Source organism: Ambystoma mexicanum, chromosome 9 (genome assembly GCF_040938575.1).
Source record: "Ambystoma mexicanum isolate Mex_15411 chromosome 9, UKY_AmexF1_1, whole genome shotgun sequence".
Taxonomy (NCBI): Eukaryota; Metazoa; Chordata; class Amphibia; order Caudata; family Ambystomatidae; genus Ambystoma; species Ambystoma mexicanum.
Window position 1 is genome coordinate 1,063,341,803 of NC_090931.1, and position 24,424 is coordinate 1,063,366,226.

At 47.4% G+C, this 24,424-nt stretch overlaps 1 protein-coding gene across 2 annotated transcripts in view; it reads right to left on the bottom strand.

Annotated features, from left to right (window-relative positions):
* Positions 1 to 2,975: 2,975 nt before the first annotated feature.
* The window catches only part of MARCHF7 (membrane associated ring-CH-type finger 7), a 966,353-nt gene continuing 944,904 nt past the window's right edge, over positions 2,976 to 24,424 (bottom strand). The window contains exon 11 of one of the 2 annotated variants that reach the window (XM_069616354.1): positions 2,976 to 4,269. In XM_069616354.1, the coding sequence (XP_069472455.1) occupies positions 4,232 to 4,269 (38 nt within the window). In that variant the 3' untranslated portion in view covers positions 2,976 to 4,231. The remainder of the gene's footprint in view (positions 4,270 to 24,424) is intronic. The other variant, XM_069616355.1, reaches the window with a different exon arrangement.

The following is a 24,424-nucleotide window of genomic DNA, read 5'->3' on the forward strand; positions in this document are numbered from 1 at the left end:
CTCAAGCTCTCAGAATCAGGGAGTGCCTAGAGGATCAAGAAGCCACCTCCAGTAGCAGTGTCTCTTGAGTCGGAGGACGAGTGGACTCGGGTGACTAAAACCAAAAAGGCAAACAAAATTAAGAGAGCTATGCAAAAAGTTCCCCTTAAGCAGATCCAAGCCATTGGGAGTGTAATAACGCCATATCATAAAAATGCAAAGTATTCTGTGTGGGAACACCTAGAATGATATGAACAGAGGATGGACACTTCATCTGAAGGACAGCCAGAATTGCATACAGTATGTGAAGTGGACATTCTCTCCTGAATACTCCAGTTTCTTTGCGGGACTGGAGGATCAGAACCACTCAAGATGGTCCACCTATAGGGGGGCCATCTTAAAACATTTCTCTGCACATAGAAACCCCCAAGAGGCCGGTAAGGCGGCCTACCATCTGCAATGCAGGGAAGATCAGGCCCCACAAGAATTTGTTCAGGAGCTCAAACGTGCCTTTGCGCAGACCAGCAGAAGGGTGGGCACAGATAGTCGGGAGTTCATCACCACCTTCTTCCATGCACTCCCCAAATATATAATGACCCAGCTGGTGAGGGACTTTCATGAGAAGAGATCACTGGACTGGGTCGTAGAACAGGCGACCCGTATTTATGAGGTACAAAAACCTGTAGATAATAAAAACACAAACAAAAATCCCAAATCGGCCAACACCCCTGCTGCTGCTAAGGTGGCGGAGGTGAAGTTTGCCCCCATTTTAGATCTGGAGATGGGGGGGCCTAAAAATATACCTGTACAAAATCCATCCAGCCAAAGAACCAGAAGGCCCTTGGGCCAATCCCAGACAGGTGGTAGTCAGGGAGGTAATCCCACAAATGATGTGATAGTTTATTTATATAGCGCCTATAGACAATGTGTTTCAAAGCGCTTCAAGGCAAGGGAGGGAACAAGGGAAAATACAATGACATTCCTACAGGCCATGAACAGTAAGGATGTGAAATTAACTATCGTACTCGGCCTGACGACATTTCAGATAGTGCAAGAGCTAAGACATAGATAAGGGAGGGGGAGAGTGGGAAGGAAATGGAAACAGACAGGCGACTACCGTACTAGGCCTGACGACATTTCTGGTACAGCCGGAGAAAAACAAGATGTGAGGGAGAGGGGTGCAGAAAGGTAGGGGAGGAACAAAACAAGCTACTATCATACTAGGCCTGATGACATTTCAGATAGTGCTGGAGGGGGTTTGGGGAGGAGACAGACAAGGTTGCTATCATACTAGGTCCAGGGAAAATTCTGATAAAGTGCATAGAAGTAAGGGGAGGAGATAGGAAAAGGGAGAAGGGAAAGGAGGAGAGAACAGAGAGTTAGCAGAAACAAGAGTGGAGAAGCAAGAGGGGAGAGAATACAATTGCAGAAGTCAGTAGTAACACATAATGTTGCAAGCCAGGATACAAGATGAAGATGGGAACAGCATGATTCAGGGCCACCATGAGTACAAGATGCAAAGGAAGTCCAGCATGAGAGTTTAGAAAGGGTGACGCACCGTGAATCCATGAAGTCCATAAAAGTCAAATCCAGCATTGGCTACAAGACGGTGAAACCAGAATTTATCAGGACAGACCCCTGCAGAAGTAGGCTTGCGGGAGGCGAGGGGGAGCTGGGTAGAAGAAACAAGCAAAACAGGCAACACCTGTGTGCGAGAATGGTGGGGGCACAAGGGAACATCACGGGGGGACCTGAGGTGGTGGGGACAGAGGGAGTAACAAATGTTGGTGCATGCTTACCTGCTGTCTGAGCAGGGGATCGGGCCCTGGGTCCTCCTGGTCTGAACAGGTCCAAACAGGAATTGCCCTTTTCTTTGTCTGCCCTTCGCTTCGGCCCCTCGGGCGAGAGACACCCTTGATCTAATGGTTAAGAGCAGGAAGGAAGAGGCAGGGCTAAGAAGGTGGGTGGTGCTTAGGCCAGGTGACCTAAATCCACTTGCACCCCATCTGCAAAGGAAAAGAGGCTGGAGGGCTCCTTAAGTAGGGAAAAAGAGCGGCAAGCATGAAGGCACCAGGTAGGCGGGGCTTGCTCAGTGGTGAAAAAGAGCTGCCGGCAGGAAGGCACCAGGTGGGCGGGGCTTGCTAAGTGGTGAAAAAGTGTGGCAGGCAGGAAGGCACCAGGTGGGCGGGGCTTAGGCCAGGTGACCTAGATCCATTTGCACCTGCTCCCCATCTGCAAAGGAAAAGAGGCTGGAGGGCTCCTTAAGTAGGGAAAAAGAGTGGCAAGCAGGAAGGCACCAGGTGGGTGGGGCGTGCTAAGTGGTGCAAAAGAGCGGCAGGCAGGAATGCGGCAGGCAGGAAGGCACCAGGTGGGCGGGGCTTAGGCTAGGTGACCTAGATCCACTCTGAAGTTCTATACTATTTCACAAAATTGAAAAATCCCAAATCCATAGTCAAGAGTGATGAGAAACCAGCTCAAAGTTTAGCTGACGTTCAGAAGATTAGAGAACAGTTATTCATCCCTATTCAGTTAAATGAGGGGAAGGAATCTGTTGTCGCCTGAGTGTGTGTGAACAACGGTAAGAGCTTCATCAGCGAAGCCATGTTCCAAAAACTCTCAAAAGATCCAGCCATTCCCACATTTAAATTGATTGAAAAATGGGAAATGGACCTGGAAACTCCCCATTCCAAAACATCTCCTGTCTAGCAGGTGTATGCTCAAAATGTCTATAGGCAACAAAAGCATAGTACATAACTGTTGGGTCGTGCGAGATGCCGCTGCACAAAGTGTATATTTGCTGGAGATGCAAACCGAATTTAAAGAAATAGTAAAATGTGCTTTTTCCTGAATGAAGGGGGAAAATCGCCTATTTAAAAGTACATTGTTGTGTAAAGGCTTACCTACATTTAAGAACAGAATGTCCTACAACAGACACATAGGAACCCAATATTGCACAATGCTCAATTTGTATAAAAAAATAACCACAACACACAAACTGACCAAAAATGAAGACATTTTATTTATTTTTTATAAACAAGTGATAGCTATAAAAAAAACATGTCTATTATCAGTGTCTGATGTTTAGGGTTAAAAGTTATACAGTAAAATGTTAGGCAGTGCAGCTTTCACAACTGCAATACTCAATGATGAGTTATTCAAACCAGATTCGCTATTTCCAAATCAATTGCATAAAAAGTATGCATCTGAAATATTTGTCAGGAAAAGCCTCTACAATGTTGTATTGCTGTTTACTACAGAGTTTGCCTGGTATTCAAAACATTTTAAAATCAAAGACTGAAATTATAAACCCCATTTATACTTGCCAACACTGGAAGCAATAAGGCATGATTTTAACAAATTAAACTCCCCCGCTACAGTAACACAATCAGTCACAATTATTTTACTTTAATTTAACTTGTATAGTCTAATAACCTTTACCTCTCCATAGGTGCAGAAACTGTGAAGGCAAATTATCCCCCCCCCCCACAAATGTACGACTAGTAACAAAAATTAAGAAAAAGGCTTGCTACATAAACTAGGCATCACTTGCCACTTTATAAAGGCCAGAAGATTTCTTTTTGGACATTATTCATTAAAAAAAGGTTTGTTTTCTAAGATCCAAACTTTATCCAATATGGGCCTTTACAAATACTTAAGTTACCTTTAAATAGAGAAGGTCAGAACTGTTAAGTGCAGTCCTGGCTATACAATCATAGCATAGAGCAGCACCAACAAACAGCACTTATCGTCTATGAGCGACATCAGGATACTTATAGTTCTTCGCAGATGGCAGGTGGTCTGTTTCATTGCAGTAGCTCAGTTTGTCACCCATCAGAATAGCACCATAAGTGTGCTGGAAGGACAAAAGAGTCCCTAATGTTAGGAGGTCAAACTTGGGATATGAATTTTGCTAGGCCCCCCGCACCTTTATTTTTATGGCCAGACCTTTAAAATTCACTCCGAGTATGTTCCACAGTAAGAAAAACAATTCAGAACTTTTTGCAAAAATCTGCTATAAGAGATACACTTCAGATATAATAGTTTAAACAGAAAATATAATTAAGAACCCAACAGCTCAATTGTTGCTTTCTTTATAGTGCAGCAATTGAAATCCTAAAGAAACTTGATAAAAAGATTTACTCTAGAAAACTGCATATGGGAAATGAAAAACCAAAACACACTAGTGTACTTAATAGGGTACTCATTTTACTTTAATTCAACTTTTTTTCCCCAGTCGTTCTGTCTTCCATTTTCAGCAATCCCCTTCTCCTTCAGAATCATCTTCAGAAGCTAAGACAAACAAAAGCACATGTTTGAGAACAAAGTGCAGACTTGGCAGACTGTACACTACGAGAAAGTAGAATAGGTGATAAAAAACATACTAAAGAAAAACCTAAAAAGAAACTGATCACAATGAAACACACAGTTAAACGAATGTAGAAAAGAAAAAAACTGTAAATTCATTTTCAGGATCTGGTAAAAAATGGCAACTGCCAAGAAAGCCCTGTTTTTCTAAAATACAAGCAACAAATCCATTAATTGAGTCAACCTTAAACAGGTAACCTGAAACAAAAGTACAGTATGGAGATAGAAAAATTAAAGTTACTCACCGTAATGACTAGAGTACTCCTAGTCATTAGTCCACTGTCCTGCATGCTTGTGGGAGTCCCCCAACAAGGGGACGGTAAAGGAACCTTTGGCAGTGAAAAATTAGCCTTTGGCATACTAAGGGGGGGGGGCTTCGACGTATGGAGGAAAGGGGACTAAGGACTAGGTGTACTTTAGTCACTGCAGTGAGTTACTTTAATTACTCATACGTCTCTTCCGCTTTCCTCCATCCTTGTGGGTGAGTCCACCGAACAAGAAATATAGGGTGGAGCTGTGATAACATGCCACATGTCTAGGATGAAGCAAAAAGATTCCTCAGAACCGCCTGACCAAACTCTGCGTTAGGCAAAATTGTATGCAGTACCCTGTGGGAGACTGCACCAGCTTAGTCCTCTTGGCAATAGTTAACCCAACCTTTGGTATAATTCTGTACTACATAAGTTGGTAGAGTGACTGAGCAGCCAGGTTTATCTCAAGAGGGGTCAATGTGAGCTGTAGGGTTGTAACAGAGTTTTACAGTGACAAGTATCCAAATAACACACTCAAGATTTCTTGATTAAACAATATTACTTTAACAGTAAGTTTGAATAAGCCTTCTTTAGAAGGGAGCAAATATGTAACACTTAAATATACTTCAAAATACAAACACTCAGTTTCAATAAATCAGAAGATACCCTTTTGGGATGGCACGCAGACACTTCCTACACCCTGAGGTGACTTCAATAACTAGGACATCGATATATCGCTGGTGCATTTAGAGCAATACTGAGTTTGGTGTCAAAAGGAAAAGGTTAGGGAAGGAAACAATGGTCAACAGGTTTCTCAAACAGGTAAGCACTTTTGAACCTCCCAATGCAATGTAGATGAACTCTTTCCCAAATATACAAGTAAAGAATGTATGACTTTTTGGAGGGACAGATCAAAACACAAAGTCAGAGGTACAAAGTCTTTCAGGAAGCCAGGACAGCCAATGTTAATTGAGCAAAAGTCTAGGTGAGCTGAAGAACTTCTTGTAGGTAAGTAAAAGTCTTGTACAATGTTTTAGAAGTCTTTGTAGAAATGAAGAATCATGGTAGGGCCACAAGCTGGGAAGCTTGTGAGGGGCAAAGCTGCAAGCAACTCTGCAAAGGCAACCCAGACAAGTCTCAATTGAGAACAAGCAAGGCTAGTTAACAAGAGGTAAGTCCCCTTAGTTTTACAGTATCTTTGGTTAGAAGAAATTGTTCCAGCTGGCTTCTGTTCTTGTGTAGGTCTGCAGATCCTGTTGTTCATGGGCCTCAGTCGTGGGGACAAGAGGGAGGACGTCAGGGGACTCCTGCACTACAATGGGAAGGTCAGTGGCAGCAATGGGCAAACATCAATTCAGCAGCACTTCACGGTTTCAGCTCCTTGCGTCTCTAGCAAATAACACAGCGGTTCTCGGATACCACTTTGGACTTTCCTCGCATCTGGGGGCCCAGCACTCTGTTGAGGTAGCTCAGGCTTGGTCAGACCTGCTTCCCGGGAGTCCGGAGGATCTTCCTGGAGCTCGGGTCCGACTTAAAGAGACTCACACGATTCTGGTGTTCCTCTACCTGGCACTTCGGTTCCTGCAGCAGCAATGGAAGTACAGCCAGCTCCGAGAGGATTTCCAGGTGAGCTAATCTTGGGGCCGATTGGTCCCACCCACCCAAGGGGAGAAGTCGTCCTTTGCAGGTCTTCTCTAGTCGAGGCGAATTCGGTGCTTCAGCACAGCAGCAGGGCTTCACCGGGCAAAGCAACGGTCCAGGAGTTGCAGCAGGTGTCTCTTCCAAGTTCTTCTTCGGATTCCTACGTCCAGTGGTCAACTCTGCCTTCCAAGCAAAAAACCTGGCCTTTTATGCAGGTTTCTCCCATTCATTTGCAGCCTAACTGGCAATCACAAAGCAGGGTGGCTCTCCTCCGAGGACAGCCCTCCAGCCAATCACCCTTGGGTGCATTCCTCTGGCACTTCCCTCACTTCCTGCCCCTGCCAGACATGTTGGAGACAGATGTGCTTCACTCGTGAATCCCACCAAAGAAAAAACAAAGGGACCAAACCTGGTTTGGCGCACAGAGTAAATCTCAAGAAGGACCTTTTCAACAAGAAATGTTGAAAAAAAGAAGACCGGTCCATTTTGACAAAATGGGCACCCTTGTGTGTCTTACTGTAGCTGCAATTGCAGCCCGTGGTAGAAACACAATGGTAGTTAAAAGTAAACCGCTGCCACCAGCCAGTAATTGTAGAAACGGTAACATAAAATTGTTACATGAGTAGATACATTGTAAGATAGTGTGTAATGGTTCTAGAAAGTTACAAAATTTAAGTAAAGTCAATTTCACTTCACTGCTCTTGGAAACATTAGTTTCACCAACAGAAGTTATTTAAACCTTTGGGAATTCTAAACGACTTCCCTGTGTCACTGCACTGAAGGTGCTTTGTGTCACAATGTAAAGATGATGCCTATGGAGTTTGTCAGACTCCAAAGTAAAAAAAAACAAAACAGTCTGAATCACAGAAAAATACATGAGAGAGTGGGAAAAAGATCACACTCAGGATTAGAAATGAGAAGTCCTAAAGTCCAGCAAAAAGAACTGGGGGTCTCTAAGGTAGAAGTGAATTAGCACATTTCTGAGAATTCTCCCTAACACACATGATTACGTTAAGTAACGTATGCCCTCTGAGGTCTGTGGATCTGCTTAGAATCACATACTTTGCATAGACTAGCAAGCAGTACCTGGTGAAGGTGGTGGGATGTTTGAAGGTAGAGCACCAAATAGATGTTTTAATACTGCTTGTCCCACCTGTGAATCTTGTTTGGAATGAGCATCCACACAGTAATGCTGCGTAAAGGTATGTATGACCAGTTCAGTTGGACCCTGTTTTTGGGCTAACTGGACACATAGTCTGGGCATTGGGCGTTGTGCTGGGTTGCAAATAGATTGATGTCTGGTTGACCCCAGTTTAAGAAGACGTAGTTTAGAACATCTTTGTGCAACTGCCATTCGTGTTCCGATGGAAGCTAAATCCATGCTGAAGACATTGGCTAGACAGTTGTGTTCCCCAGGAACGTGTTGGGACAGGAGGAACACGCTACATTTTAATGCCCAATTCCATATGTTGTGTGCTAGTTTGGACAGACAGACAATGTGTCCCCCCTGTTTGTTTATGAAAAACATGGCTCTCGTACTGTCTGTTAGGACTAGGACTGTTTTCCCCTGAATTAGGTGTGGAGTAGCTTGGAGGACTTTGAACATGGCTAAGAACTCTATCACTAATAAAAAAGCACATCAACCTTCTAAAGTCCATTTGCTGTTTGCAGTGTGATTGAGGATCCACCCCGTCTCTTCTACGAGGCCAACCAGATCACCACATACTAACATGCTTTCTGTGCCATTAGTAAAAAAAGCCAGAGGTGGCGGTTCCAGCTTCCCATATCTCGCACCCACTCACTGGAACGCCCTACCTCCTATAATCCGAGGTGAGGCCACCCTTTGCACCTTCCGCAAATCCATAAAAACCATCTTATTCACATAAGATTCCTCGCACCAGTTGAATACATCTCTTATATTCCAGTGCATAAACTGTTTTTAATGACCAACTGTACCAACCAAAATAGCAGCTCTATGCCTGTTGAATACATAATGTACTGCTGAATGCCTCTTTGCCTGTAACTAAGCTCTTGCAAGTAACAGCGCCTCAATGCCCATGGGTTACTTGCGCGCTATATAAATTTAAATAAAAAATAAATAAATGTGCTCCCCATCCTGAGAGTGATGCGCCTGTGGTAAGAGTGGCTTCTACTGCAGGGGTGGTGAATTATTTCCCATGCAGAGGGTTCTCCCTTGTCCACCACTGCAAAGAACTAAGTTTGGCGAAATTACCACTATATTGTCCCACTTACTGTTTGCTTGCGACCATTGTTTTGCTAGATACTCTTGCATAGGACATATGCGCAGCCAGGCGTAAGGTACTATGTAAATGCAGCAGGCCATAATCCCTAGTAGATGCACGGCCTTCCGTACGGTTATTCGATGACCTGCTACATAATGTGCAATTTGAAATAGGAAATGTTGTACCATCTCTTTGGAGGTGAAGACTAAAGCGTGTTGTCTGGATTTGGGCCAAATTAAATTGTTTTGTTTGACTTGGAACTAGACTATTTTTTCTCGTTGATTAAGAAGCCTACATTGTAGAGCAGGTTGATAGTCTCTTGTGTGTTCTGATGACTTTTTTGAGGTGCCTTCCCTGTTATTAGCCAGTCATTGAGTTTAGGGTACAATGGGATCGACTCTCTGCGCAGGTGGGCAGCTGTCACTACAAGTACTTTGGTAAATACCCTTGGCGCCGAGGATATGCCGAAGGGAAACACCTTCCCTTTGGAATATTTCCTTTGGTAATGAGTCATGCAGACTTTGAACCTGAGATATTTTCTGTGAGCTGGCAACATTGAAATATGAAAATATACATCTTTCATATACAATGTTGCCATATAATACCACTGTTGTAAGAGCGGGATTAGTTCACAAACAGTAGTCATTCAAAACCTTTGTGCTTTGACATACGGGTTTGCTGGATGAAGGTCAAAGAGGGTTTAGCTCGTGTGGAGGGACCAGTTCTACCGCTCATTTTTGAAGAAAGGCCTGTATTTTCTCTTAAAGAATCTGTTGATGTTCTTGTGACATCTTGCGCAGTTTTGGAGGATGATTTGGTTTTGATAGGAACTCTATGGAGTACCCTTTTGTTACGGTGGAAAGCACCCACTTGTCCGATGTGACCCTCTCCCATGCATGGGAGTAATGTGATATTCAACCCCCCTACCAGGGTAAGATGGCAGGGTACCTGAACTGTGGCACCTTTATTTGTTGCAGCCCGAGATCTACATCGACCCAGTCTAAAAGCTCCTAGATAGGTTGCCTGAAAGGGGATGTATTGTGCTGTGTTTGACTACTTATTTTGGCTGAATGTAGATTGAGAGGTTGCTGGGTAACTTTGGTCTTGGAAAATCCTGCGTGCATTAAATACACTCCTTTGAAAGTATGGCTTGTTCAAAATTTGTCCTAGAGATTTCAAAGTCTCATGTTCTTTCTTGGCTGTCTCGAGGGCGTCATCTACTGCCTTCCCAAAGAGCACATTGTTTTCAATGGGCATAATTAACACCGTTGCTTGCGTTTTCAACTTCAGTCCCGACTGACATAGCCAGGCATGGCGTTTTAGTAAGGCTCCCTCAACAACAATTCTGCCCGCATTATCTGCTGCACCGAGGTTGCCTTTAATAATAATATTTGCAACTTGCCTACCTTCATTGACAGTGTTTAGAATTTCTGTACGAATAGGGCCTAGGGCGGAATCTAGTTGAGTCTGGACTTTATCCCAAAGGGACCTATTTTAACTTCAGAGCAGGTTTGAGTTAGCAATTAGCACCTGGTATGCGGCTGAAGTTGCTACCTTTTTCCCCCCCAATGCCAAGAGCACTGTGTGTGTATCTCTCGAGTGAGATTCCACATGTTTTAAGTCCATGTGTGCCACTGACACTGGGTGTGCTCTCTTTCTCTGAGAGTGCATCTGCAGAAGCTAATGGTTTTACCTGCTCTTTTGTGGTTAGTGGTAACCGCTAAGGAGTCAGGTTTGAGAGGACCCTTGATGTACAAAGGGTCAGAAGGTTTAGGCCAAAAAGTATTTTCTATTCCGGGTTTAATAGCCCAATTACGAAATGGTGTAACTAGAGAGGGCTATATCCTTTTAATTTACTGTAGTAAGAGTATAAATTGATCTTCTGCAGATTTTTCATCGTGCATTCGCCTACAAAGTCTAAATCTTGGGGAACATTGTGTTTGTATCTTAAAGTGATCTGCTGCCCTTTTGAGCAGATCATTGTATAAATCCTGATCATGCACAGGACAATCAGCTACTGGGTGATCTACATCTGGAGGTGAGGGGATCAAGAGTTGGTCATCATAAGTAGCCTGATCACAATATTGTTCATCATAATAGTCTGTATTGTCTTGATCTACGCCAATGACCTTGTTCTGTGTAAGACTAGTAACATGGGGCTGTAAAGGGGCATCCACCTGTAATCTGGAGGATTTAGAGGGAAGCTCTCCTTGCATTAGTGGATATTTTTCCATACAGGATACAAAGGAAAAGGCGTTGTCCATGGTTTGTTGGAATTTGTCCTTTGTCAAAGGAACTGATGTAGGCGTTTCTTTGAAAGGGAATGTAGCATCTTCAGGGTTATGCTGTGGGTTATAACCTGACGACTGAGAAAATGGAGAAGAGGCTTCCGTGTAATTTGAGAATTTTGTCAATGTATGGGCTTGCGCCGAATTCTGGGAATGTGTGCGTTTTGACGGTTGTTTGGGTTTTGAAGTATGCCCGGTGGTGTGAGAAGTACTGGGATTGAGAGTGTTTCAGCCAACATTTAGTTCTGGGCGCTGCCGAAACATGTGGCCCATGTTTTATATGTGCAGATAATGTTTTGCTGAAGGTGTGTCTTTTTGGACTTTCATGGCCTGTACGAGATATGGGCACAGAGGACTGTCAAGGCAGATTCGCTAGAGGAGTGTCTGTTCCGCGCAGTCATGCTTCGACAAATGTTTTGTCGAAAGGCTTGGCATTGTGGGTTTCTCGCTTGAGTGAGATTCCCCATATGTTTCATGTCCATGTGTGCCACTGTTGCTGGGTGTGGTCTCCAAAGCGATGCCGTCAGCATGCCTTTTGGAGGGTGGTGGGGGTGGCGGGGGGACTGGCCCTTGAGAAGCTGCTGCACCCGTTTCCTCTTCAGCATCACTTTGTGCGCTGAATTCCTCGTCCTCCGACTCTTTGGCGCCTGCTGGCAACTCCATAGAAGCCACGGCCTGCTTGGTATGTCTGGCCTTTAAAGTTTTAGACTGAAAAATCTGGCAGGCAGCACAGCGTTTTTTAGAGTGATATCCAGGAAGGCACAGATTGTACACCTTTTGGGTGTCCTTCCAGGGATACTTCTTATGACAGGAAGTGGAGAATTTAAAATGAGTGTTCTCCATGATAAAGCAAATTTGTAAAAGTGTAATTAGAAAACAGGGGAAGAGAAAAGGTAGACATTCTCGAAGGGATATGTGGAATATGACAACCTTTGTAGGGCAAGGCCTGAGGTAGGCCGAACCCGCTATGGCAGTCGATGAGGGGGCTCTCGATCTTAGTCAAAAGTGCCCTTGAGAAGAAAAAACTGGTCATCAAACGCAATATTACATTTTAAGTAATAAAATCTACAAGCCACGAGCGACCGTCCACTATGGCAGAAAAAAATTATCGGAGGGACTTCAAAGCATGAAGAACCATGGGTACTTCACTTCGGACGTCACACTAGGGATAGTATTACAGACACACCCAGACATCAGTCAGGTAGAATTCTCAGAAATGTAGTAATGCTCTTCTACCTTAGAGACCCCCCAACTCTTTTTGCTGAACTAAGACTTATAATTTCTAACCTGGAGAGAGCGAGACCTTTTTTCCACTCTCTCATGTATTTCTCTGTTCTTTGGACTTTGGGGTCTGACAAACTCCATAGGCATCATCTTTACATTGCGACACACACCACCTTCAGTGCAATGGCACAGGGAAGTAAGTCTCTCAGATTTCCCAAAGGTTTAAATACCTTCTCTTGGTGAAACTACTGATTCTAAGGGCAGTGAAGTGAAATTGACTTTACTTATATTTTTGTAACTTTCTAGACCCAGCACACACCATCTTACAATAGGGTGATGGAGGGGTTACTTATAGCCCCTTAGTCTAGTTTCTCACGTAACATGTTTATGTTACCCTTGCTACAATTAATGGCTGGTGGCAGTGGTTTACTTTTTCCTACCATTGTGTGTTTTTACAGCGGGCTGCAATTTCAGCTGCCGTAAAGCACCCATGGGTGCCCATTTTGTCAAAATGGCCCCGGTCGTCTTTTTCACCATTTCTTATTGGAAAGGACCTTCTTGAGATTTACTCTCAATGCCAAACCCTTTGTTCGTTTGGTCTTTGGCAGGATTTAATGGTAAAGCACGCCTCTGGCTCCAGCGTGTCTGGCAGGAAGTGAGGGAGGTCCCGAAACTCCCTGTGCTTAGTCTCCTTGGTTACAGGAATGCACCCAAAAGGTGATTGGCTGGAGGAATGTCCTTGGAGGACAGCCGCCCTGCTGTGTGATTGACAACTAGGCTGCGAATGAATGGGAGAAAACTCCATAAAAAGGTGAGGCGTTTTGCTTGGAAGGCAGAGTCGAACACTGGACGAAGGAATCCGAAGAAGAACTTGGAAAAGACGCCTGCTGCAACTCGTGGACCGTTGGTTTGCTTGGTGAAGCCCTGCTGCAGTGCTGAAGCTCCGAATTCGCTTCGACTAAAGAAGACATGCAAAGGACGACTTCTGCCCTTGGGTTGGTGGGTGTCACGACCCACATCCAGAAACCCCCTGGCAAGCCCTTGGGCCAGGAGCGGTCTTGGCTCGGGTCTCCAACAAACTTAGGCATCCTTTGCCTAGGCCCTTTTTAGGGCCAGTCCTGGCACCTTTGGCGCCAGGCTCATACTTAATAAAGACTTGTGTTTAGGGAACTACTTTATTTTTAGTGCCAGCCAACATGGAGGCATCCACATAGCTTGGTTCCTTGGAACCAAGCTATGCGGTATAGTGTTTTGGGTGTGGTAGCCTAGGAACTACTTTACCTGGACTACTTTCTTTAAGCTATTTAAACCACACCCGACTTGGATAACACGCTTCGCGTTACTTTGCAATCCTGCAACGTGACGCTCATCGTGTTCAGCTGTACCCGCGAACCTCGGAAGAACAGCATCTGTAAAGAGACAAAAGGACATCGTTAACAGCAGCAGCTTACCTGTAATTTCATCGTTAGCTGCCCACAGCTCCTGCGAACAGCATCCTAGGATCAGCTCGTCTCCCGGACCAGCGGATCTGCAAAAAAGGAAGAAACAAGACATTAGACACTTTTACAACATAACGAAATGTGCTGAAAAGCTTACCTCGCAAGTCGCCCCTCGACCAGCATCGCCTCGGGATTTCATACACCGGGTGAGCACCGCGATCTATGGTTAAGAAAAGACAACAGGTTAGCAAAGGCAAGGCATCATAGTGCTGCGCATAGCGCCTACTTACCGCATCAAGGCGCTCTTAATACGCCATCATTTACCGGCGAGACCCAATTCAGCCAATGCATCACATTGGACTTCCACGCACCTAAGGAAGAGAAAAAAATATTTAAACCAAGAAAGGCATGCAAGAATAACAACAATATACACAGCAATAAGACCTACCTGAAACACTCAAAACGAGCCGGCATCAGTGAAGTAACTAGATCGCATTCGCCCACAAAGGACAACGCGTCCCTGCCAAGAAGGCAGGATGGAGAGCACACCTGAATTAACAACAAGGTGAGGAGAGGTCCAGAGGGGCTGTGGGCATACGGGGTTGTGGGGGGTTGCTTTCCCCAGTTGCCCAGTCTTGAACATTGTATTCCAGGCAGAACTTCCCCCGCTGGTCACACCTGGGAACCGCAGAGAAGGATACCAGAGTCCCTATGGCTGGGTGGCGTCCCCGTGGATACCAGGTGAGCGTAACAGTGTGACCAATCAACCCCAAGACGAGCTCATCTGGAAATCCTCTCTGAGCAGGCTGTACTTGCATTGCTGCTGCAGGAACTGATTGCCAGGGAGAGGAGGCACCAGACTCGAGTGAGTGTCTTTAAGTCGGACCTGAGCTCCAGGAAGATCCTCCGGACTCCCAGGAAGCAGGACTGACTAAGCCTGAGCCACCTCAGAGCGCTGGACCCCAGATGCGAGGAAAGTCCATACTGGTATACGAGAACTGCAGTGGTACAGTTTGCGAGAGCCACGAGAAGCTGAAACCGTGAAGTGCCGCTGATTTGAAGTTTGCCCACTACTGCCGCCGACCTTCCATTCGTAGTGTGGGAGTTCCCAGATGTCCTCCCTCTTGTCCCCACGACTGGGGCCAGGAACAACAGGATCTGCATACCTACACAGGAACAGAAGCCAGCTGGAACTCATTTCCTTTATCCAAAGGTACTGTAAAACTAAGAGGACTTAACCTCATGTCGTGTAGCCTTTTGCCCCTCACAAGCCTCCAAGCTTGTGCCCCTACAGTGACTTATTTTTATACAAAAACTTCTAAAACATTGTGCAAGACTTTTCACCTACCTGCAACAAGTGCTTCAGCTCACCTACACTTTTGCTCAACTAACATTGGCTGTCCTGGCTCCCTGAAAGACTCTTCTCACCTTGGACTTTGTGCTTTGCCTTTCCCCCAGGAAAGGGATAATTACTTTGCATTGGAGGGTTCACAAAGTACTTAACTGCTTAAGAATATTTGTTAACCATTGTTGGACACCAACTTCAGTATTGCTCTAAATGTACCAGTAATAGATTAATGTCCACAGCGTCCTAGTTATTTAAGTCAACTGAGGGTGTAGACAGAATGTGTGCCATCCCAAATGGGTATTTACTGATTTAAAGAAACGGAGCGTGTGTATTTTGAAGTATATTTGTTTAAGATATATATTGCTCCCTTCTGAAGAAGGCTTATTGGACATCAATAATAGTTTTATCAAGAAACCTTGAGTGTAAGAGTTTATTTGAATACTTGTCAATGTGAATCTCTGTGTAATAACCCTACAGCTCACATTGACCCCTCTAGAGATAAACCTGGCTGCTCAGTCACTCTACCAACTTGTGTAGTACATGCTTATACCAAAGGCTGGGTTAACTATTGCAAAGAGGACAAAGCTGGTTCAGTCTCACACAGGGTACTGCATACAATCTTGCCTAACATCCCTTTTCGACTTTCGAAAACAAGTCATGCAATATTCTGTACATACCACTAGAAGGAGGCCTATGCAAAACATGTGATTCCTAGCAGATCCACAAGCCTCAGAAATAAATATATATAATACATTACTTAACGATCTTATTTCTGATGCTTGTATCTGCTTAGATTCACATGCTTTGCATAGGCCGACCTCTAGTGGTAGGCCAGAGTATTGCACATGTATTCGAAGTTTGAAAAGGGACTTAGACTGGGACAGTTTATATTATTATCCCTAGTGGGACGTCTACTGTACACATGATCCCTCACACGTAGAGGTCCCTCAGATAGTTTTGTTCCTGACATGAGGGAGTATAAAGTGTATGCGTGGAAAATAGGCAAGTTGTGATGTGTGAAACTTATGATTTGCCCTAGAACCAACTCCAAGAGCAGAGGAAGAGTGGGCGCATGTCAATCTAAGCAGATACAAGCACCAGAAATACGATTACGGTAAGTAATGTACAATATATATATATATAAAACATGCATTACTCACCGTAATAGCATTTCTGATGGAAATCGCGGAGTATTGCATCTTTCTTTCGAAGATCGAAAGGGACGTTGACATGGGCATGACTAACACTATCCCTAACGTTACATGTAGTTCACCCAAAATCCCTCAGGCTTCGAGGTCCCTCTTGTTATATTTGGTCAGCGTGAGGGAGCCTTATAGTCAGCATGAGCGAGTACAGAGGAGAATGTGTAAGAAGTCCATGTTCCTTCTACTCCACGAGGAAAGGAAGTGTGGGCACATGTGAATCTAAGCAGATACAATCAGAAATGCTATTATGGTGAGTAATGCATGTCTTCTGATGGTTGTGGATCTGCTTAGATTCACATGCTGTGCATAGACTGGCGAGCAGTACTCAGAGATGGTGGTGGGATGTGTGAAGGAAAAGTAGCAGAGAGATGTCTTAGCACCGCATGCCCCACCTGAGAATCAGACCTAGAGCGCATATCCAGGCAGCAGTGTTGTGTAAGGAACACGTTACTTACCTGTAACTGTTGTTTCCAGCATGGGTCTGGCATGGATTCACATGCTCATAAATAAAGAATACATAGCAGTACATAATTACACTACCACGGGAGGTGGCAAGGCTCAACAGAAGCAATCTCTTACTTCCTCACCAGGCTCACCTTCAAGCAAACAGGTTGTGCAGCACTGATTGGTCGACTCTTGACTCCTCCCTGGAATCCCTGTCGACGCAGTAAAATCTCGTGAAGGTCTGCAGCGACCTCCACATAGCAGCCCTGCAAATATCCAGCAGGGGCACACCAGACAGGCACGCTGTCGTTGCAACGGTAGAATGGGCTCTTGGAAGGCCAGACAGCGGTCGGTTTGCCAACCGTTGACAATGAGTGATGCAGCTGGAGAGCCACCTGGAAATGGAAGTCTTGGACAGGGCCTTCCCGTGGTTCTCAGGACCAAAGTTCACAAAAAGCTGAAACGTTTTCCGGAAACTCTTTGTGCGGGCCACATAAAATGTCAGCGGTCGAGCCACATCCAGTGAGTGCAAAGTCCTTTCAGCCGGCGACAAAGGCGTTGGAAAAAACACAGGTAACACCAAGGGGTCATTGAGAGGAAATTTTGACGGAACCTTGGGCATGAAGGAGGGGTGTGTCTGGAGCACCCCCGCGTATCGCGGAAAGTCAAGTAAGGCTGCTTGCGGGACAGGGCCTGGATCTCACCTACTCTTCTTGCAGAGGCGATGGCCACGAGTAAAGCGGTCTTCCATGACAGAAACTTGAGCGGAGGTGAATGCATAGGCTCGAATGGGGGTCCCATGAGCCTAGTTAGCACCACATTGAGTTCCCACGCCGGGGACGGAGCCTTCACCGGCGGGAATGAGCAGGACAGTCCCTTGATGAACTCTTTGACTAGACGGTGCGACCAAAGTGAAGAGCGTCCCGGAGACCTGGTGTAGCGGGAGATAGCCGTCAGATGTACCTTGATGGAGGCGTGCGCCAGCCCCGATTTAGCCAATGACCGTAAATACGGAAGTACTTCGGGGGCCAGTACCCTCAGAGGGTTGATCTTCTGCGAACGGCACTAAGTGTTAGGCAAAGTTTGTATGCAGTACCCTTTGGGACCACTACACACAACTAGGACTACATGTGTAAGCAAAACCAACCTTTGGTAGAAGTCTGTACTACACAGTTTTGGTAGTGTTGCTGAGCAGCCAGGCTTATCTCAAGAGGGGAATGTGAGCTGTAATGATGTTACACAGAGGTCTACAATCACAAGTATTACAATAGACTCTTATACTCAAGGTTTCTTGGTAAAACACTTAATTTATTTCACAGTCAGTTATAAAACCTTCACTAGAAGGAGGCAATCTATATCACACAAAAATATACTTCAGTACTTCACACTATCAGTTTCTGAGGCATTAAAACTACTTTGAAGGAGGAGCAAAACGGCAAAAGGTTAATAAAAATAAGCTTACAGTTATTCTTAGACAGTGCAAATAGTTTGAGTTCACCAGAGGAGTCAATTCAATGCAATAGGTTAGGCCAAAGTCAATGGGCTAATGTCTTGTATATGATGGGCAGTTCTGGTAGTTAAACGCAAAAGTCTTTGCCAAAGTTCTCAGAAGTAGTTAATAAAAGAAAGATTAATATGTTGGGTCACGAGCTGACTAGGCCTGCAAGTTGCCAAAGTTTCAAGCACTTTCGCAGTGAGAGGTAAGTTCTCTTGGTCGGGTTTTCACAGTACCTTACAATGAAGAAAAAGATGCAGCTGAAGACGTCTGTTCCTGGCAGTTCCTGCAGATCTCACTGTTCGTGAGCCTCAGTCGTGGGAACAAAAGGGAGGACGTCGGGGGACTCCTGCACTGCACTGGGACTGGTCAAAAAGCTGGCAAAGGCAAATGTAAAATTCCGGTAGCTGTAGATAAGCACACAAACTGGTGTCCCTCTCCCTGGTTATTCGGTTTCCTGCAGCACTCTGGGGAAAAAACAACCAGCTCCGAGAATGGTGTCCAGGTGGATTAAGGTTCGAGTACATTGGTCCCACCAACTCAAAGGGAGAAGTCGTCCTTGAAGGGCTGCTCTGTCGAGATGAACTTGGCAATTCGGTCCTGCAGCAGAGCTTCACTGGGAAAACCAACAGTCCAGGAGTTGCAACAGCCGTCCTCTTCCAGCTCATCGTTCCAGTAGTCGACTCTGCCTTCCAAGCCAAGAGACTCGCCTTTTAAACAGTTTTCTCCCATTCATTCCAGCCTAGCTGCCACTCACCCAGCAGGGTGGCTATCCTTGCCAGACAGTCAGCCAGCCAATCACGCCAGAGTGCATTCTGGTCTCCTTGGAGACTAAAGCACAGGGAGTTTCGGGCACCTCCCTCACTTTCTGCCCACCCGATATACTCGGGAACCAGAGTCAGTCCTGAAGCCCGCCAAAGGCGTAGGAACAAAGGGATCAAACCTAGTTTAGCGCGCAGAGACAAACTCTAGAAGGACCTTTCCAAAAGGAAATGGCAAAAAAAGAAGACCGGGACATGTTTAAACAAAGGGGGCTCAGACGCCATCTTGAAAAACATGGCTCCCGTGGTTTTTAGCTACCGGTGTTCGCGGTCGGGAAAAATCGTGGTAGTTCGTTGTAAAACCACTGCCACCAGCCATTTCGATAGGGAAGGTTAACACTTGACTGCTACATGAGTTTCTAGACATAGGGGATACTAAGTATCAGTAGTGCAAAGTCCTTTCAGCCGGCGACGAAGGCATCAGAAAAAACACAGGCAACACCAAGGGCTTGTTTAGATGAAGGTCCGACGGCACCTTGGGCATGAAGGGGGGTGTGTGTCTGCAGCACCACCCTCGTCTCGGGGAAAGTCACATAAGGTGGTTTACAGGAGAGGGCCTGGATCTCACCCACTCGTCATGCAGAGGTGATGGCCACATGAAAAGCTGTATTCCATGACAGAAACTTGAGTGGAACAGAATGCATAGGCTCGAACGGGGGTCCCATGAGCCTAGTAAGTACCACATTGAGCTCCCACGCCGGGGCCGGAGCCTTCACCGGTGGGAACGAGCAGAATAGTCCCTTGAATCCCTTGACCAACCAGTGTGACCACAAGGAGGGTCAACCTAGGGATCTGGTGTAGCGGGAGATAGCCGCCAGATGAACCTTGATGGAGGCGTGAGCCAGCCACGATTTGGGCAACAGCAGCAAATACGGAGTACCCGAGGGGACCTGACACGCAGAGGGTCGATCTTCTGAGAACAGCACTGAATAGCGAATCTCTTCCACTTGAGTCTGTAGCATTTCAAAGTAGACGATGCTCTAGCCTTGGCGAGAACTTCCTTGCAGTACGTCGGAAGATCGTAGCCACTGAATTCTAGCACTGCAGGAGCCAGGTCTTCAGGTTCAGGGACCCTGGATTGTGGTGAAGAATGGCGCCTCCTTCCATGACGAGAAGATCTGCGACCCCTGGCAGCTTGACTGGTGGGGACGTTGACATGCTGAGAATGTCCGGGTACCAGATCTGCCTCGGCCACACCGGGGCGACGAGGATCATTCGGCACCAGCACTATCTGAGTTTACTGATGACTCAAAGTAACAACGGCAACAGAGGGAACACATACAGAAAGAGGCCTTCCCAAGGGAATGAGAATGCGTCCCCCATGCTCCCCTGCTGGGGGAACCTGCTGGCAAACCTCTGGTCCTTGGTGTTCATCGCCGTCGCAAACCAGCCGATCTGGTGATTGCCCAATTTGATGAACAGGTTCTCCACTAGGTCCTGCCAAAGTTCCCACTCGTGGCAAGAGCAAAGCTCCCTGCTCAGAGAGTGTGTTTTACTCCTGCCAGATGAAACGGGTTGAGGAACATCCCCTGGGTGATGGCCCAATGCCATAGGTCCTGCGCCTCATTGGAGAGTGCTGGGGATCTGGTGCCCCCTCGTTTCTGATGTAAAACCTTGTGGTGGTACTGTCTGATTTGAGTGCCCAAAACACCACCCGTAGCTCCAGAAGGCTACAGGGCTCTTGCGTGAAAACTTCCAGTGTGGGCTCCCCATCCCTCCAGGGAAGCGTTCGTCGTGACCATCTGCTGGTGTGGTGGGGCCTGATAATCTACGCGCCCAGTCAGATGTGAGTGCATGCCCCACAACCTTATCGCCTGATGGAACCCCCTCGTCGAGTGCGATCCTGTCCTGGAAGCCTCCTTACACCTGAATCCAGCGGGTGTCTAACTCCTGCAGTGGGCGCATCCGTAACTTGCAGAATCAGATGAGATAAATGCATGACAACATCATGCTGAGCAGAGACTTGATGGCCCTCACTGTGGCGATCAGCACAGTTGGCAGCCATTGCACCTTGCCCAGGATGGCTGCTACTCTCTCCTCAGACGTAGACGACAGGCATGACGCTGTGCTGAGCCGGGATCCCAGGAACAGCGCATCCTATGATGGAGTCAAGCAGGACTTTGCAAAATTCACTGAGAACCCCAGATCCATCAGTAGGCAGACGGTCCTCGCCGTGTAGTCCCTTGAACTGGACTGGATGAGCCAGTCGTCCCAGTACTGGTAGACCTGAATCCCTTGCAGTCGTAGATGGGCCACCACCGGCGCCAGGCACTTGGTGAAGAGTCTGGGTGCTGACTTCAACCTGAAGGGAGGGGCCTTGAATTGGTAATGCTTCCCCTGAACGACGAAGCGCAGAAACTTGTGGTGTCACTTGTGAATGGGGATGTGGAAATGCGCATCCTCCAGATCCAAAGATGACAGAAAGTCTCCCCCTTGTAGCTGTCTGAGAGAGTGTTATAGAGTGACCATTCAGAACTTGTGGGACTTTATGTATTTGTTTATTCATTGCATTTCAAGAATGGGCCTCTAGCCCCTGGTCTTCTTTCGCACGAGGAAGTACCTTGAATACACTCTGGAGCCCCGGAGTCGCTTTGGAACTAGCTCTATCGCACCCTTCTTTAGCATGGCCTGAACCTCCAGCAGCAGCTCAGGCATGTGGTTTTCCTGTCGGGCCACCGTTGGTATTTGGGGACACTTCTGTTGTAACTCTAGAGTGTCCGTGGGCGAGAGCGTCCAGCACCCAACTGTCGGTGGAGATGGTCTTTCACACACTGACTAAGATCGCTAGTAGGCCTACCACCAGGGGTGCAAGGGTGGGGGACCGACATCCCGGCAGGTTCATTCTTGCTTGGAGGTCGACGGGCCGCTTTGGGGTCCCTGGCGACAGCAGTGTCCTCCTCCGAAGGCCTTGGAGCGGCCCCTGTTTTCCTAGGCCGAGGCGAGGAGTGGGGGGTTGGCGGTAAGGAGCCCCTGCCGTAACCCTTCGAAGATCAGGGAGACTTGCCTCCTGAGGACCGAAAGGACGGCCGTCGCTGCTGTAGCATGCCCAAGTCATTTGCCGTCTCTGTGTCCACATTGATGGCCTGTAGAGACTCATCCACAGCCTTCCCGAAAAGATGGTCTCCATCAAAGGGCATGTCCAAAACCCTTGTCTGGACCTCCTGTCGAAAGTTGGTGGGCTTGAGCCAGCCATGGCGGTGAAGGCAAACGTTGTTGCCCATCTGGTGGAAACCCACATCCGCGATGTCTGTGGCCACTATGATGGCATGGTCTGACGCCAACTCGCCCTTTTGAAGAATCTCCAACGCCTCTGACCTCTTATCAGGGAGGAAGTCCAGCAGAGGTGCGAGCTTGAACCACATCTCCTGGTTGTAGCGCGCTACGACAGCAAGGGCGTTGGCGGCCTTGATGGTCGTCGCTGCAGAGGAGATAACCCGCCTTTCCATCGCATCCAATTTCTTCCCCTTGCTGTCTGCAGGGGTGGATGCTGCCGAAGACGTAGAGCCCGACAACGACTTCTTGGCCCCTGCAGAAATGACTGAATCTGGCGACAGTTGGGCCCGCAAGCAGTTAGGTGCCGAGTCCGGCACCCCTAACTTCTTTAAGCAGTCCCTCTTTGCTGGGGCCGTAGGCGGGTTCTTCATAATCGCCAGTCCTTCATCCCAAATGTCATCCAAGAGGGGGACTGAAAGGATGGTCTTCCTCTTCACCTTGCAGCGTTGGTATAAGAAGCTCTCCTCCTCCTCCTCCTCCTCCTCATCTGGAACGAGCTGGAACAGCTCAGATGCTCTGGAGATCATCTCATGGAGCAAACCCATCTCGTCCGGGGGAGAGGATCTGGGCGGATGGAGGTCCCCCATCCCATCGTCGTCTGTGCCCATCGTCGCTGTGTCCGACCCAGTCTCACCCGTGGGGGGGGTGGTAGCAGAGAAGGAGGCGATGGATGGCAAGGGGGCGTGGGTGCCTCTTCCTCTTCTTGGATGGAGCTTCTCCCATCAGCGGAGCGGTCGGCATCAGCGCCGCGGGGAGAGCGGGCGCCACGATCCTCTTCTGTAGCTCAGATCCAAGTGTATGAAGGGTAGAGAGAATGTCCATGGAAAGATCTCTAGGTGGCAGCTGTGGTGTAGGGACCGGCAGCTGGGGCGTAGGAGCAGGGCCAAGGCCTTTGTCGTCCTGAGGCCCTCCATCGCCCTCCTCAATAGTATCTCCATCATCGTTGTCGTCCTCATCGGCTCCCTCATCATAGGGTTCGACTCCAATGTTTCTCTCATCACCACCCTCCTCCTGGATGGTCTGGAGGTAGACTGGCTCCTCTTCCTCAGCTGAGGAGATATCCGTGCCCTGGAGGACTTCAAAGCCCCCCCCCCCTTTCTTCGAATCCAGAGGGGACGGTCTCGGGGAGATGACTGTCATCTTCTTCTCTGCTGTCTTCTCAATGGGCTAGAATGAAGACTCCCTCCTGGCAGGGAGGGACACTCTTGGCTTCGGAGGGGCGCCCTGCGGGTCCGCCCCTGCGGCCTTCGAAAGGGATGCCACCACCACCTTGATGGAAGGGGCCGCCTCCGTCTGGTGCACCTGGGCTTTCACAGTCAGGCCAGCCTTGTCCTGCTTGGCCTTCATGGTCGCCCCAGACACCTTATCCTGCTTGGCCTTCTGCTTAGGGGCCAGCTCAGAGGCCTGGTCACCTTTGGCCTTCTCCGTCGAGGCTAGGCCAGATGCCTAACCCGTTTTAGTCTTTCCTTGGTCGTATCCGGGCCACCTTCAGCTTGTCCGGGTGATCAGACTTCCTCTTGGATGAAGATCCGGAGCGTTGACTGGAGACCAATGCAGCCCGTGATGTCAAACGCGCCCTGGCCACTGAGGAGCTAGCTGCAATGTTGCTCCCGACAGTAGCGGACTCGGGGTGCTTGGCCTTTTGTTGGAACCCCGCATGAGGGGCACCCTCAAAAGACTTAGAAGCCCGCTCAGCTTTACCGGAACCGGGAGAGTCATGCCCCTGGGAAACACCCGGTGCAGAGGCCTTGGCCTGAAGCCACTCTCCCAGCCGTTTAAGACGATCCTTCAAAGTGCGAGTCGAGAGTTCATGGCAAGAAGCACAATCTTCCTCCTCGTGCGTCGAGTACAGGCAGTACAGGTACTGGGAATATTTGACGTCCATAAAAACATCCTGCAAACCATAGTCAGTACAAAGCGTGAAGAAAGGGAAAATCCTTCTTCCCGTCCGACATGATCCACGCGGTGCAGGCCTGAGGAATCTTCTGGAAGCCTCCACGAAGAAACTCGACGAAATCCGCCTTTAAGGGGCACTGAAGAATCCGAAAAATTGGTCCTTGTTCATCGGGAGGTTGATCGATGGAGCAGACTGGCTCAATTGACCTAAAACCACAGTAAAACTCTTCCAAAAAGCAAAAATCCCAGTAAAAGGTCAAGAGCTAAGCACGATGACTCCCGATACTTGAACGTGCGGTAAAAATCTGAAGATGGCTGACAGAGGAGGGGCTTAGGTAGAGGGCAGTCATTGGCTGGGGCAGTATGACCCAAAGCTCAGTGATCGGTTGTTAGGAGAAAGACAGTAAAAGAAAAAATCTATTTCATTTCTGAACTGAGGATTCCTAGCCTGACGAAGGGGAACATTCAACAGCATGTGGAATCCATGCCAGACCCCATGCTGGAGAAGTGGA